At 46.5% G+C, this 13496-nt stretch overlaps 1 protein-coding gene across 2 annotated transcripts in view; it reads left to right on the top strand.

The window, feature by feature from the left end:
* The window catches only part of LOC142564837 (uncharacterized), a 38455-nt gene extending 24959 nt beyond the window's left edge, over positions 1–13496 (top strand). For both annotated transcript variants that reach the window (XR_012824687.1, XM_075676016.1), the window contains exon 4: positions 12706–13496. Coding sequence is in view for 1 of the 2 variants with exons in the window: in XM_075676016.1 (XP_075532131.1) it covers positions 12706–12746 (41 nt within the window). In the remaining variant the exon portion in view is untranslated. The remainder of the gene's footprint in view (positions 1–12705) is intronic.

Here is a 13496-nt window from a genome sequence, read left to right as displayed (position 1 = left end):
CTATATAGTTTACAACACTAGGTCTCAATTGAATTTCAGATAGGAGTTCAATTGATAAGCTTTGTAGAAGACATAATATCGTAATATAGAGTTTTCGCCTATTCTTTCGGCATCCTGTAGAAGTAGAGTATCTCAAGGCACCATATTAGGGCATATTATTATCAAAGAAAGACACATTTCAAGCAACCCACGCTTTCTTTTCAACACTGGATTTGCTATGCAGGATATACCTTCAGGTAAAAAAGGTCAATTCTGATTTCTTTCCACAATTAGGGCAGCCAAAATCTGGTTGGCCATGTGCCTACAAAATGTTGGGGCAGAAGCATTCTAAGATGAGCGTCAAAGTCAAAGATAGCCTTCTTGTGGAACCTCCTGCATATCCATTTGCCTCCTTCGAACCACAAAAATTTTATGGGCCCATCAGAAGGCACGCTAGCTTTTAATATCGTGGTCAGCCACAATGCCAAATGATGCCATAGCGCAATATATGGTATTGCAATCGTAGCGCTTCATTCGAAACTCCGTAGAAACTCCCCTATTCCTAGTATCTTGGATGTCATTGTGTTGCAGTGGCTATCTATGAAGTAGCAGGGCTCAAACAGTATGATTGATCAAGAATGTGAGCACGCTAATATAACATCGCCAGTGGAAAAGTTGGGGAGTCTGGCAATCCCAGCCCACCAACTTCCTTATAGGCGGCTGTATTTCGAAGTGTCTCGAACTCTCGTAGTAGCCGAGCACTCGGCCAGGATCGCACTTTTACCTAATTTACCAGTAGGTACCCGCCGGCAGCAGTCGTCTGCTCCCACAGCCGTGGCAGATTCTCAACTATTTTAGCAAAGCTGTGTCGGGGAGAAGCGATGCCCAGAGAGGCATGCAAACCTCTATAGGGCTGGTCTCCCAGAGGGGAACTCATACCAAACAACCAAACGCCAGGTGTTGATATGCTTCCAACCTTTACAAAAAACCGGTTGGTTTCTGGCGGCACCCGGATTCGAGCCCACTACTTCCCTAACACGAGACGGATGCTTCACCATTTCACCACCATTGCCGTTAGCCTGTTCGTTTGAAAATGCACCACGCGGAGTATGCTCAATGACAGAAGTTGATTTTTTCTTCCCATTTCGTTACGATTATCGCTATTTGTCTGCTTCAGGCAATATATATATATATATATATATATATATATATATATATATATATATATATATATATATATATATATATATATATATATATATATATATTGTGTGTGTGTGTGTATGTGTGTGTGTCGGCCGGTCGGTCGGTTTACGCCAACAGTGACACCCATTCTGTGTTAGACGAAACCGTATTTGCTCGTTTTCATGATGGCACTGTGGTCATTCCATCCCCATTCCCACTTCGTCATGCGACTTTCATGACACGGTTGTTGTCACGCCATTGCCATAATGCAGTCGTCGTCATCCCGTTGTCATCATGTCGTCATTGTTAAGCTTTGGTCATGCTGTCATCGCCATAGTATCTTCGTCCATTCATCGACGTCACACCTTTATTCTTTTAATTCCGTTCGAAAGATTCTGAGCTAATTAAAATTGTAATTATATCATCATTGGCACGCCATTGTCAGCACTGCATCCTCGTCCAACAGTAATAATCATGTAACGTTGTCCTTCAGTGTGGCCCCATCATTCTCGTTCCATCGGTGTCATTCATTTTCCTTCATAGAAGTGAATGATGACATCGTCATTCAATTCTGATTATTCTGCTCTTGTCATTCCATCGTCTTGCATACATCATCACCATGTAGTGATGCTATATCGGTAATTCCATCGCCGTCATTCCTGCTTAGTCGTCCGATTCTCCTCTTTTAGTCGATGCCAAGCCACAATCATCTCGACATAATCATCGTGTCACCGTCGAGGCACCAGCGTCGTCATGCCATGGCTGCATTGTCATCTTCACGCTGTCATCGTAACGTCGTCCTCATCTGCGAAGCGTCATCGAATTGTCATCTCGGCGTTGTTGTCATATTGCCGTCTTCCTTTTATCACGTCATTGCTACGTCATTTTATAGTAATAATTTTCGTCATGACTACGGCGCCATTTCCATTACATTGGCATTATTGTGTGGTTGTAAAGTTATATTTATACATTCGTTGTGATTGTTGAGTATACCGGGGGAAAGCAGTGCCAGGAAGCGCCATGCGTAGCACAAAACAACCAGGGAGGACGAAGCCTAAGCGGGCGGTGAGCGGGGCTGCTCGTGAACGCGCAATAAAGAAAGAAATAAATTTCAGATCAGCGCAACGCGGTGGTCGGTATCCTCTCTGTTGCTACATTATTTGTGCTGAAGCACTGGAGAAGGCCAGCATCCTACACGCCGATGCCGCAGCGAGGATGGAGAAGTTGCGCAGGCATCGAGGCGTACTTCGTGGTTTTACTACTCGACCCACTTCCGTGACCAGCGAGATCCAGTTGCAAGGCACTCAGCCGCCATCCGCCGATTTGTAGAAAAAAATCGACGGGCTTCGCTACAAAGACTCTGCTCTCACTGAACTGGGCAAACAGATCACCGACGTCCTTGAAGGTGAGGAGTTTGACGAATACTTTAGGGCGCTACGGATTACCACGAGAAGATCATGAGCTCCGTCAGTAGGCTTCGGCCGCGCTGAACTCACGTGCATCCGCCGGTCCTGCAATCGTCGCACACAACCAGCCAACACATGCGGGGCCTGATAACGGATCCATCATTGCCATGGGAGCTGCTCACTTGGAGGTCATCGGTCAAGCCCTCGATAATCACACTAGGTCTCGATCACCAGACCTGCGAGTCGCCTTGCCGAAGCTTCATATAACCTTCTTTAGCGCTGAGAACCGTGACTGGCAGGAGTTTTGGAACATTATGAGGCGACCATTCACATGCATCCCGACATCGACGACATTGAAATATTTAATTACTTGAAGACATACTTGGCCGGCACTGCGAAGTGGGCCGTCGAAGGAGTGCGCCTGACTGAAGCGAAGCACGATATTGCCGTCAAAGTGCTCACCCAACGCTATAATCGAAAGGATGTACTCGTCAGTGGCCACATAAGCAACCTGCTTGCCATTGAAACGATCGAGTCATCCTCACGAGTATCAAGGCTGCAGGACCTGCATGAGCAGATCCAATTCAGGACCGGTCGTTTGGACAGCCTTGGCAAGCCGTTGGCAGAGTACGCGGTTGTTTTGCAGCAAGTGCTGAAGGGGTCATTGCCAGAGCACTTGGTTATCCTGTACCGTAAGTGCACGAAGACGGACATTACGTGACGGACTCTGCAGTTCACTCGAGAGAAGGGCAGGTGAAGGCAATTCATTTTCGTCATCAGCCTGGTTACGCCCACTGTAGGGCAAAGGCCTCTCCCATACTTCTCCAACAACCCTAGTCATGTACTAATTGTCGCCATGTCGTCCCTGTAAATTTCTTAATCTCATCCGCCCACCCAACTTTCTGCCGCCCCCTGCTACGCTTCCCTTCCCTTGGAATCGAGTCCGTAACCCTTAATGACCATCGGTTATCTTCCCTCCGCCTTACATGTCCTGCCCATGCCCCCATTTCTCTTTCTTGATTTCAACTAAGGTGTCATTAACTCGCGTTTGTTCCCTCACCCAATCTGATCTTTTCTTATCCCTTAACGTTACACCCATCATTCTTCTTTCCATAGCTCGTTGCGTAGTCCTCAATTTAAGTAGAACCCTTTTCGTAAGCCTCCAGGTTTCTGCCCCGTAGGTGAGTACTGGTAAGACAGCTATTATACACTTTTCTCTTGAGGGATAGTGGCAACCAGCTGTTCATGATCTGAGAATGCCTTCCAAATGCACCCCAGCCCATTCTTATTCTTTTGATTATTTCCGTCTCATGATTCGGATCGCCGTCACTACCTGCCCTAAGTAGATGTATTCCCTGACCACTTCCAGTGCCTCGCTACCTATTGTAAATTGCTCTTCTCTTCCAAGACTGTTAAACAACACTTTAGTTTTCTGCAGATTAATTTTTAGACCCACTCCTCTGCTTTGCCTCTCCAGGTCAGTGAGCATGCATTGCAATTGGTCCCCTGAGTTACTAAGCAAGGCAATATCATCAGCGAATCGCAATTAAGAAGTATCTTCAAGCTGAAGTCGATAGTATTGAGGGGAGTCGAGTGTGAGGCGAGAAACCCACTCCAGGGAGGTCGTCAGCAAACCTCAAGGTTTGCTTACGACCTCATAGACCATGCACCCTAGCACTCGTAAAACGGTCTTCATTGCAAGTTGCCACTTGAATGCCTGGACAGACTACGTGTCCCCTCTGAATTGTCACAGGACACGTGATGCGTGACTTCCAGGCCGTGCTATCAACAGAGAAAAAGCGCCCACGGCTATCTGGAAACAATTGCTGCTTTAGATGCGGGAAGCAGGGATACATTGCTCACTGTTGCTGAACGGCAGCGCGGCTCAAGTGTGACTGATGGACACATTTCTGCACTGTGCGATATTTGGGGACGACTAGATACCCACAGTCCACCATCAACTACTCCTCTTGGAGCTCAAAACCGAGAGGCGGTCACAAAACGAGAAAAGCACTGCTCCTACTAGCAGCACGCCATCTGTGCTGCCCCAAACAGCCAAAGTATGAGCGTCCGGAAAGCGTGGCCGCATAGAAGTAAGGCTGCAGCTTCACAGCTGCAGCCAACGGAACTTTTTCGATAAATACTTGTCGCAGCAGGTATCTCTGCCTAGTACTGGGAATGAAGAACTGGACGTGTTTACATTCGGCGGTTGCAACCCCCCGGCATTACCAATGCCAGAGGGTAAACGTCACACTCTGTGGCCGCATGAGCGCTTTAATCGGCTCAGACTTTTATTGGAAGGTAGCGACCGGATGCGTCGAACGTTTCACCGACAACCTTTGTGCAGTAAGCACTGTATCTAGCTGGCTCATTAAACATACGCTGTCTGCCACCCTCTTTCACCACGTACCGCCAATGCAAATGGAGACCCGACCTGCAGACCCATCAGACATGTGACGGCTGGATGGCATTCGTATAACCAACAGACAGGAGGGCCACGAGCTCAACAAGCACCCGTTGCTCATCCACTTTCGCAGCGCAGTACACAATAGTGCAGCGAGCTAGGTGGAGCCGCTGATGGTCAAAACGAGAGGTCTGAGGTCATGTACGAACTAGACTGTAGCTGAAGGCAGGCTGAGGCGTCAGCGTCAGTGGTCCGAACGTCACCCAGCACTTAAATAGGAATACAGTGCCGCCATCAGTAAGTACTTTAGGCAAACCTACTTGGGGAGAATAGTGCCATCTTAAAACACTCGGGCAGATGATGTACTACCTACGTCATTATGCAGCAGTCTGACGCGAAGCCGTGACTACAAACGTCTGCGCCGTGATTGATGTCTCAACGCATGAATACAGCGAACCGTCTTTGAAAGGCATGGTCGATAAGTACATCAAGCTTGATGCCAAAACCCTGCAGCTGAGCCTGCAGTTTAGATGCAGCAAGTTCATTCCCACTGCTGACACCCGGCAGGCGTTCCTCCAGATATGCATCCCGTCAGAATAGAGGCGGTCTCCATTTACTGACCGACTACCGACAAGTGCAGCGGTGGCGTAGAGGTACAACACCCGCCTCGCGTGCAAGAGGTCCGTGGTTCGAATCCCGGTGCCGGCAATTTTCCACCCGATTAAAAAAAATCCGCCTGTTGATAAAATTGCACAAACAGGCCTGGAGTGTGGCCTGATCCCGGTGACCAGAACCGGTGACGCACTCCCTCGCCAGAGCAGGATTGGCCACCCTGGTGCAGTACTCCGCCATAACTTCCTATATGAACACAACAATCAAACCTGGGCCCTCAGTCCCCAGCAGCTGCGAAGCAACTGACCACGGCGGCGGTCAGACCTGCGACGCAGCAGAGGGTGCTAAGAATCACTGGCTCCGGACAGGCCGCCATTGGAATATGAACCTCGCAACGTTTAACGCTAGAACGTTATCGAGTGAGGCGAGTCTAGCAGTGCTATTGGAGGAATTAGAGGGCAGTAAATGGGATATGATAGGCCTCAGTGAAGTTAGGAGGCCAAAAGAAGCATATACAGTGCTAAAAAGCGGGCATGTCCTGTGCTACCGGGGCTTAGCGGAGAGGCGAGAACTAGGAGTCGGATTTCTAATTAATAAGAATATAGCTGGTAACATACAGGAATTCTATAGCACTAACGAGAGGGTGGCAGGTCTTGTTGTGAAACTTACTAAGAGGTACAAAATGAAGGTTGTACAGGTCTACGCCCCTACATCCAATCATGATGACCAGGAAGTCGAAAGCTTCTATGAAGACGTGGAATCGGCGATGGGTAGAGTGAAAACAAAATACAGTATACTAATGGGCGACTTTAATGCCAAGGTTGGCAAGAAGCAGGCTGGAAACAAGGCAGTGGGGGAATATGGCATAGGCACTAGGAATAGCAGGGGAGAGTTATTAGTAAAGTTTGCGGAACAGAATAATATGAGCATAATGAATACCTTCTTCCGCAAGCGGGATTGCCGAAAGTGGACGTGGAGGAGCCCGAACGGCGAGACTAGAAATGAAATAGACTTCATACTCTGCGCTAACCCTGGCATTATACAAGATGTGGGCGTGCTAGGCAAGGTGCGCTGCAGTGACCACAGGATGGCAAGAACTCGAATTAGCCTAGACCTGAGGAGGGAACGGAAGAAACTGGTACATAAGAAGCCGATTAATGAGCTAGCGGTAAGACGGAAAATAGAGGAATTCCTGATCAAGCTACAGAACAGGTATTCGGCTTTAACTGAGGAAGAGGACCTTAGTGTTGAAACAATGAACGACAATCTTGTGGGCATCATTAAGGAGTGTACAATGGAAGTCGGTGGTAACTCCGTTAGGCAGGATACCAGCAAACTATCGTAGGGGACTAAAGATCTGATCAAGAAACGACAATGTATGGAAGCATCTAACCCTGCAGCTAGAATAGAACTGGCAGAACTTTCGAAGTTAATCAACAAGCGTAAGACAGCTGACATAAGGAAGTATATTATGGATAGAATTGAACATGCTCTCAGGAATGGAGGAAGCCTAAAGACAGTGAAGAAGAAACTAGGAATTGGCAAGAATCAGATGTATGCGCTAAGAGACAAAGCCGGCAATATCATTACTAATATGGATGAGATAGTTCAAGTGGCTGAGCAGTTCTATAGAGATTTATACAGTACCAGTGGCACCCACGACGACAATGGAAGAGAAAGTAGTCTAGAGGAATTCGAAATCCCAAAGGTAACGCCGGAAGAAGTAAAGAAAGCCTTGGGAGATATGCAAAGGGAGAAGGCAGCTGGGGAGGATCAGGTAACAGCAGATTTGTTGAAGGATGGTGGACAGATTGTTCTAGAGAAACTGGCCACTCTGTATACGCAATGCCTCATGACCTCGAGCGTACCGGAATTTTGGAAGAACGCTAACATAATCCTAATCCATAAGAAAGGGGACACCAAAGACTTGAAAAATTATAGACCGATCAGCTTACAGTCCGTTACCTACGAACTATTTACTAAGGTAATCCCAAATAGAATCAGGAACACCCTAGACTTCTGTCAAGCAAAGGACCAGGCAGGATTCCGTAAAGGCTACTCAACAATAGATCATATTCACACTATCAATCAGGTGATAGAGAAATGTGTGGAATATAACCAACCCTTATATATAGCTTTCATTGATTACGAGAAAGCGTTTGATTCTGTCGAAACCTCAGCAGTCATGGATGCGTTACGGAATCAGGGTGTAGACGAGCCGTATGTAAAATACTGAGAGATATATATAGCGGCTCCACAGCCACCGTAGTCCTCCATAAATCAAGCAACAGAATCCCAATAAAGAAAGGCGTCAGACAGGGAGATACAATATCTCCGACGCTATTCACAGCGTGTTTACAGGAGGTATTCAGAGACCTGGAGTGGGAAGAATTGGGGATAAATGGTAATGGAGAATAACTTAGTAACTTGCGATTCGCTGATCATATTGCCTTGCTTAGTAACTCAGGGGACCAATTGCAATGCATGCTCACTGACCTGGAGAGGCAAAGCAGAAGAGTGGGTCTGAAAATTAATCTGCAGAAAACTAAAGTAATGCTTAACAGTCTCGGAAGAGAACAGCAATTTACAATAGGTAGCGAGGCACTGGAAGTCGCAAGAGAATACATCTACTTAGGGCAGGTAGTGACGGCGGATCCGGATCATGAGACAGAAATAATCAGAAGAATAAGAATGGGCTGGTTTGCGTTTGGCAGGCATTCTCAGATCATGAACAGCAGATTGCCATTATCCCTCAAGAGAAAAGTATATAACAGCTGTGTCTTACCAGTAGTCGTCTACGGGGCAGAAACCTGGAGGCTTACGAAAAGGGTTCTACTGAAATTGAGGACGACGCAACGAGCTATGGAAAGAAGAATGATAGGTGTAACGTTAAGAGATAAGAAAAGAGCAGATTGGGTGAGGGAACAAACGCGAGGTAATGACATCTTAGTTGAAATCAAGAAAAAGAAATTGGCATGGGCAGGACATGTAATGAGGAGGGAAGATAACTGATGGTCATTAAGGGTTACGGACTGGATCCCAAGGGAAGAGAAGCGTAGCAGGGGGCGGCAGAAAGTTAGGTGGGCGGATGAGATTAAGAAGTTTGCAGGAACGGCATGGCCACACTTATTACACGACCGGGGTTGTTGGAGTAGTATGGGAGAGGCCTTTGCCCTGCAGTGGGCGTAACCAGGCTGATGATGATGATGATGATGATGATGATGATGATGATGATGATGATGATTATGATTATGATGATACCGACAAGTCGGAATCCCGTCCCGCCAATCTTCGAGTGGCGCTTGACACAGGTCCTTTTCGAGGTGTCTTTAAGCCCATTCTTGCTGCCAGCAACCCTACAGCTACACCTCGAAAAATGAAAGACGACGCACCCGGTCTTTGCAGCCCGCCTACGTCGGTCATTTTACGTGGACGACTTCGCCATACGTGCGTCTTCCGAAGAGGAGGCATTGAAAATTTATCGGCAAGCGAATGCCATTTTTACCGATGCAGAATTGTAACTGAGAATCTGTTGCCCGAATTCCCGCCTGCTCTCCACCCAGTTCCCGAACTACGACCTCTCACTTGAGAATGTTAGTGAGCAAAGCTATAAGTCCGATGTGCTTGATCTGCTTTGCGACCGCTCATGAGACATCATCGTCGCCACTCAAGCCGTGCTTTCATACATTTAAACTGAATCACTGACGAAGAGAACCGTCTTACAGGCATTCGCCAGGTTATTCGATTCATCGTGCTTCATCGCTCCATTTCACATAAGAGCTCAACTCCTGTTCCAATGTCTACGGCCGCAGGGCATCGATTGGGACGAGACTACCAGTTGACGTTGAGGACTTGCGGACGAAATGGGTATCGGAACTGTCTGTCCTGTCTTCCTGCCACATTCAACGTTACATTTCACTATCTCAATGGCATCGCAAGATTATGGAGACGCGACAATACACTTGATCGCTGACGCCAGCCCTCATGCGTATGGAGTTGAAGTGTTTGTACGCCAGCCACTAGCCGATGGCAGTTTTACTGTAAGGATCCTTATAGCAAGTATCACCATGCACTGCTGAACAAGATTTCTCTACCACGTTTGGAGCTTCTTGCGTGTCTTTTAGCGGATAAATTATGGCATTACATCCCGAAAATGCCCGAGGCATCATCACCTGTCGCATTCTCCAGGACTCCTTCAACGACAGCATTAGACTGTGTCTATGGTGAGGCTAACCGCTTGGAGACCTTCCTAAGGAAACGTGCTTGTGACGTTGAGACTTCAACCCAAAACTACACTTGGTGCCACTGCGTGAGTGCAGACAACCCGGCAGATCTTTGGCGCACGGAGTGGCAGTAGCGGTTCAAATACGAGAAACTAAGTGGAGGACTCGACGTCTGTGGTTGGCCAAACTAGAAGGCAACTGCTCTATAAAACATAGCGCTACGCAGACGATGCATGATCTGAACCGCGAATTTGCGTCCGGGTGCCCAACCGCAGTCTCACCGCAAGCCATACGTCCACCGATATGACTGCTGGACTAAGAAAACTACAACTCATTCTCCAGACTTCTCAGAGTAACCGGCTGGATTTTGAGGTATATTTACAATGCTTCCCGAAACCAGCCGTGCTTGTCTCTGCCTCTTGCGTCACTGGAAATGAAGCACGTGGAGTGGTATAGGCTCAAGTTGGGTCAAAAAACCGCATTCTCAGCCGAGGTTGCCTCCCATCACGCTGACCAGCCGTTGACAATAAATTCCATCCTGCTGACCTTAGCGCCGGATATTGACCAGGACGAGCTGCTTAGAGATAAAGACAGCTTTCAGGAACTCGATGGGCCAGAGGAACTTAACACCCAATCCTGTTACCAAGGGACCGCGTGTTTACATGGTTGTTTGCATCTGCAGCACATGTCCTACTTTTACATGCCGGAGTTCAAGTTACGCTTCTAAACCTCTGGTCGTGATTTTGGATCCTAAGGTCAAGACGAGGCGTTAAGAAGGTGCGTCAAGTGTGCTTGCTGAGTCGTCGTATACGTTTGTTTCCAGCATCGATCTCGTTGGCACCATTACCGAAAGACCGCGTGGTAAAAGCATCACCGTCCGACGTCGAGGCAGTAGATTTTTGTGGCCCGCTTTACTGCCGCTCTATGCAAGTCCGCGAACCTTGATGTTGCCATTTTCTCCTTTGCAGTGAGATGAGCAATACACCTAAAAATAAACTTGGACACGACAGCGCGATCTTTCATCCTTGGCTTTCGTCGTTTTACAGTCTAGAGTTTTTTCTGTAAGGCCATGACATTCTGCACCTGTTCCAAACAACAGAAATTTCTCTTCAGCGATACCATCCACGACCACGCATCTGCTTACCTCATCAGGTGGAACTTCATCGCGGTACGAGCTCCGTGGTGGTGCGGCTTCTGGGAGCATGTCATAGGGACAATTAGGGAGGCGCTGAAGCGCTGCCTTAGACGAAGCAGCCTGTGTTATGAAGAACTACTCACAGTGGTGGTTGAGATAGAAATGGTTATAAACTGCCGCCGTCTAGCGCAGAACTGCCCGAAAACTTAGGATGCAGAGGTTCTAACGCTATTGCACTTCTTAACCGCAAGCCCGTAGTGGGACTACCAGGAAGAACCACCAGTTGTTTGTCTAACTCCACTGCGCACGACTTGCGAAGTCAGGTGAACTAGACAAGAGCCTTTGCATTGATTATGGAAACGAGCGAAGAAACAATATTTGCTCCTCCTCCACTATCTATGTTGCTATTTTTTTTCCTTTCTATGTTGCGGTCTACCAGTTTTAGAAAGCAATACCATTCGCCCAATGCTCAACCGTATTGAAAGACCCACCACCCTTACGCACAAGGAAAGCATTTATGCGAGCAGTGCGAAAAAAGGGAATAGCAGCTATGTGCTTGCGCGTAACCTGCGTCCACTAAGTGAAATGTCACTAACTTTTTCATACGGTTCTCGTCGTATCGTCGGTGTCGTACTGCCACCGCCACTCCATCGTGGTCATGCACTCCGCATTATTCCATTGCTATGTGATCCTAGTCACCCTTTTGTCGTTAAACCATGCATAATCATTAAGTCAATATCGTCATCCTGCTGTCGTCATTCCATGGTCGTCAATATGCCGTCATCATGGAGTCTACTTCAAATTGTGATATTTAAGGCCGACCCTTTCGAGTGACTGTCATAGCAAGTTCGGCCGATTCCAAAGAGCTTGTATGCATCAAAAAGCCAAAGCAATTAATATTTCATAATGACTACTAGAAACTTCACATAAACGTTTCTTTAGCAATATGCTGTGTCGTTACGTCGTTTAGAGGCTATTTGTTTTACCATTGACAGTCATTGTCAATGGATCATTTCTCCCTAAATTTTATTCCGCAAGAACGGCCAACGTTCATAAAAAGTGGCCGAAGTAGCTGAAGAAGGTCGTCACTTTAATACCGAGAGCTCTCTAGAGATATTCAACCCTTACATCCACTGTAAATATGTGCCAATCTCGTTTGCAGCAGCAATTAAAAGCCTAAGAATTGTAATAAAATTGTAATAAAACGTTGAACTGAGTACTAAATCAAGACGAATACTAGCACTGGAAAGAAATATGAAAAGTTATTAAGATAGGTTCACTGTGCGTTGCGTAGAGGAATATTTTACTTTCTGCGCTGAATATACTATACGAAACGCTGAACGCATTGAAATTATTTCCCGGTAGACGATATCCTCATTTACAGTGAATCTCAGTTCAATAAAGCTTGTCTTCTTTGTTGAAAAGACGAATAACAAGCCCATACCGACATTAATTTGGTTAAAATTGTGATATTTAGTACTAAATAAATATTGCCGTAAAAGTATTGCGCCTCATTTTGATAGCTGAAAAGAAAGAAAATTTGTCTGCAGCGTGAGTGGCGGATGCGATAGGGAGGACCAAACCATTGTTGTCGGTTACAACCATACGAATGCAATAGACCTCCTAAATCCTGTACAAATATAACATTACCGCTGCTTATATCAGATAGTATAGAATGTGTATTATGACTTTGCAATATTATTCTTGTACACGTGTTTAACTTTTCACCGTTGGACAATTTCCTTATTCTATGTTTTGCAGAAGTGCTTTATCGTGCACCTAGAAACCCAGTCAAACCATGAAGAGGGAGAATCCAGCGGAGTACCTGCCAGTGGAGGAAGACGCAATCGTCTCAGCTGCGGAATATCGGATGTTGCACGCACCACGCAATTATTTGCAAGCTAATGCTTTCGAAGATCAGGACCAGTCATAACGAGCCGAATTATCATTATCATAAACATCATATATCAAAACACACATGCACACGCAAAGAGAGGGAAATATGGAATGAGCAAGCCGGCGACTGCTACCGAGAGTACCCAAAGCCTGCCTATTCTTTACGAAGGAGGGGATAGAAAAGACAGTTGAAGATTGCAAGGGAAGTAAATGAGAAAGAAACAGCAAGAGGCCACATAGGCGAACGTAAAGCAGGGTCCCATAATTTATTAGGCCACCAACATAAAGCATCCGCCGCGACTCCTCAGTGCAAAAAGGGGCAACGGTAGAACTCCCCGTTAGGGCTCTGATTTCAGGGCTGCGAGCAACAAGGTCGATTTGAGTAGCGTAAATAAAATTGTCTCGTTCTTCCAAGAATATATGGTATACCATAAGCAAATGTACATTGACGTTTTTGTTTTTCACCTTTGTTCGGAAGTTGAGCCGTTCGTTTTACCATTTCTATAAATAGAAATAAAAAGGTATTTTACATTTTATGTATCAAGGCAACCAAAAGAGCAGGTATTCTGCTTGATAAGCTATGTACTGAGGAAGGCAGTGCAGAATAAACTGGTTTTACTATGGAAAAATGAGCGAATAAAAAATGTGCTGCTGTA

The sequence above is a fragment of the Dermacentor variabilis genome, chromosome 11 (assembly GCF_050947875.1).
Source record: "Dermacentor variabilis isolate Ectoservices chromosome 11, ASM5094787v1, whole genome shotgun sequence".
Classification (NCBI taxonomy): Eukaryota; Metazoa; Arthropoda; class Arachnida; order Ixodida; family Ixodidae; genus Dermacentor; species Dermacentor variabilis.
The sequence above is the reverse complement of the archived record's forward strand: the minus strand, read 5'-3'. Positions and strand labels throughout refer to the sequence as shown.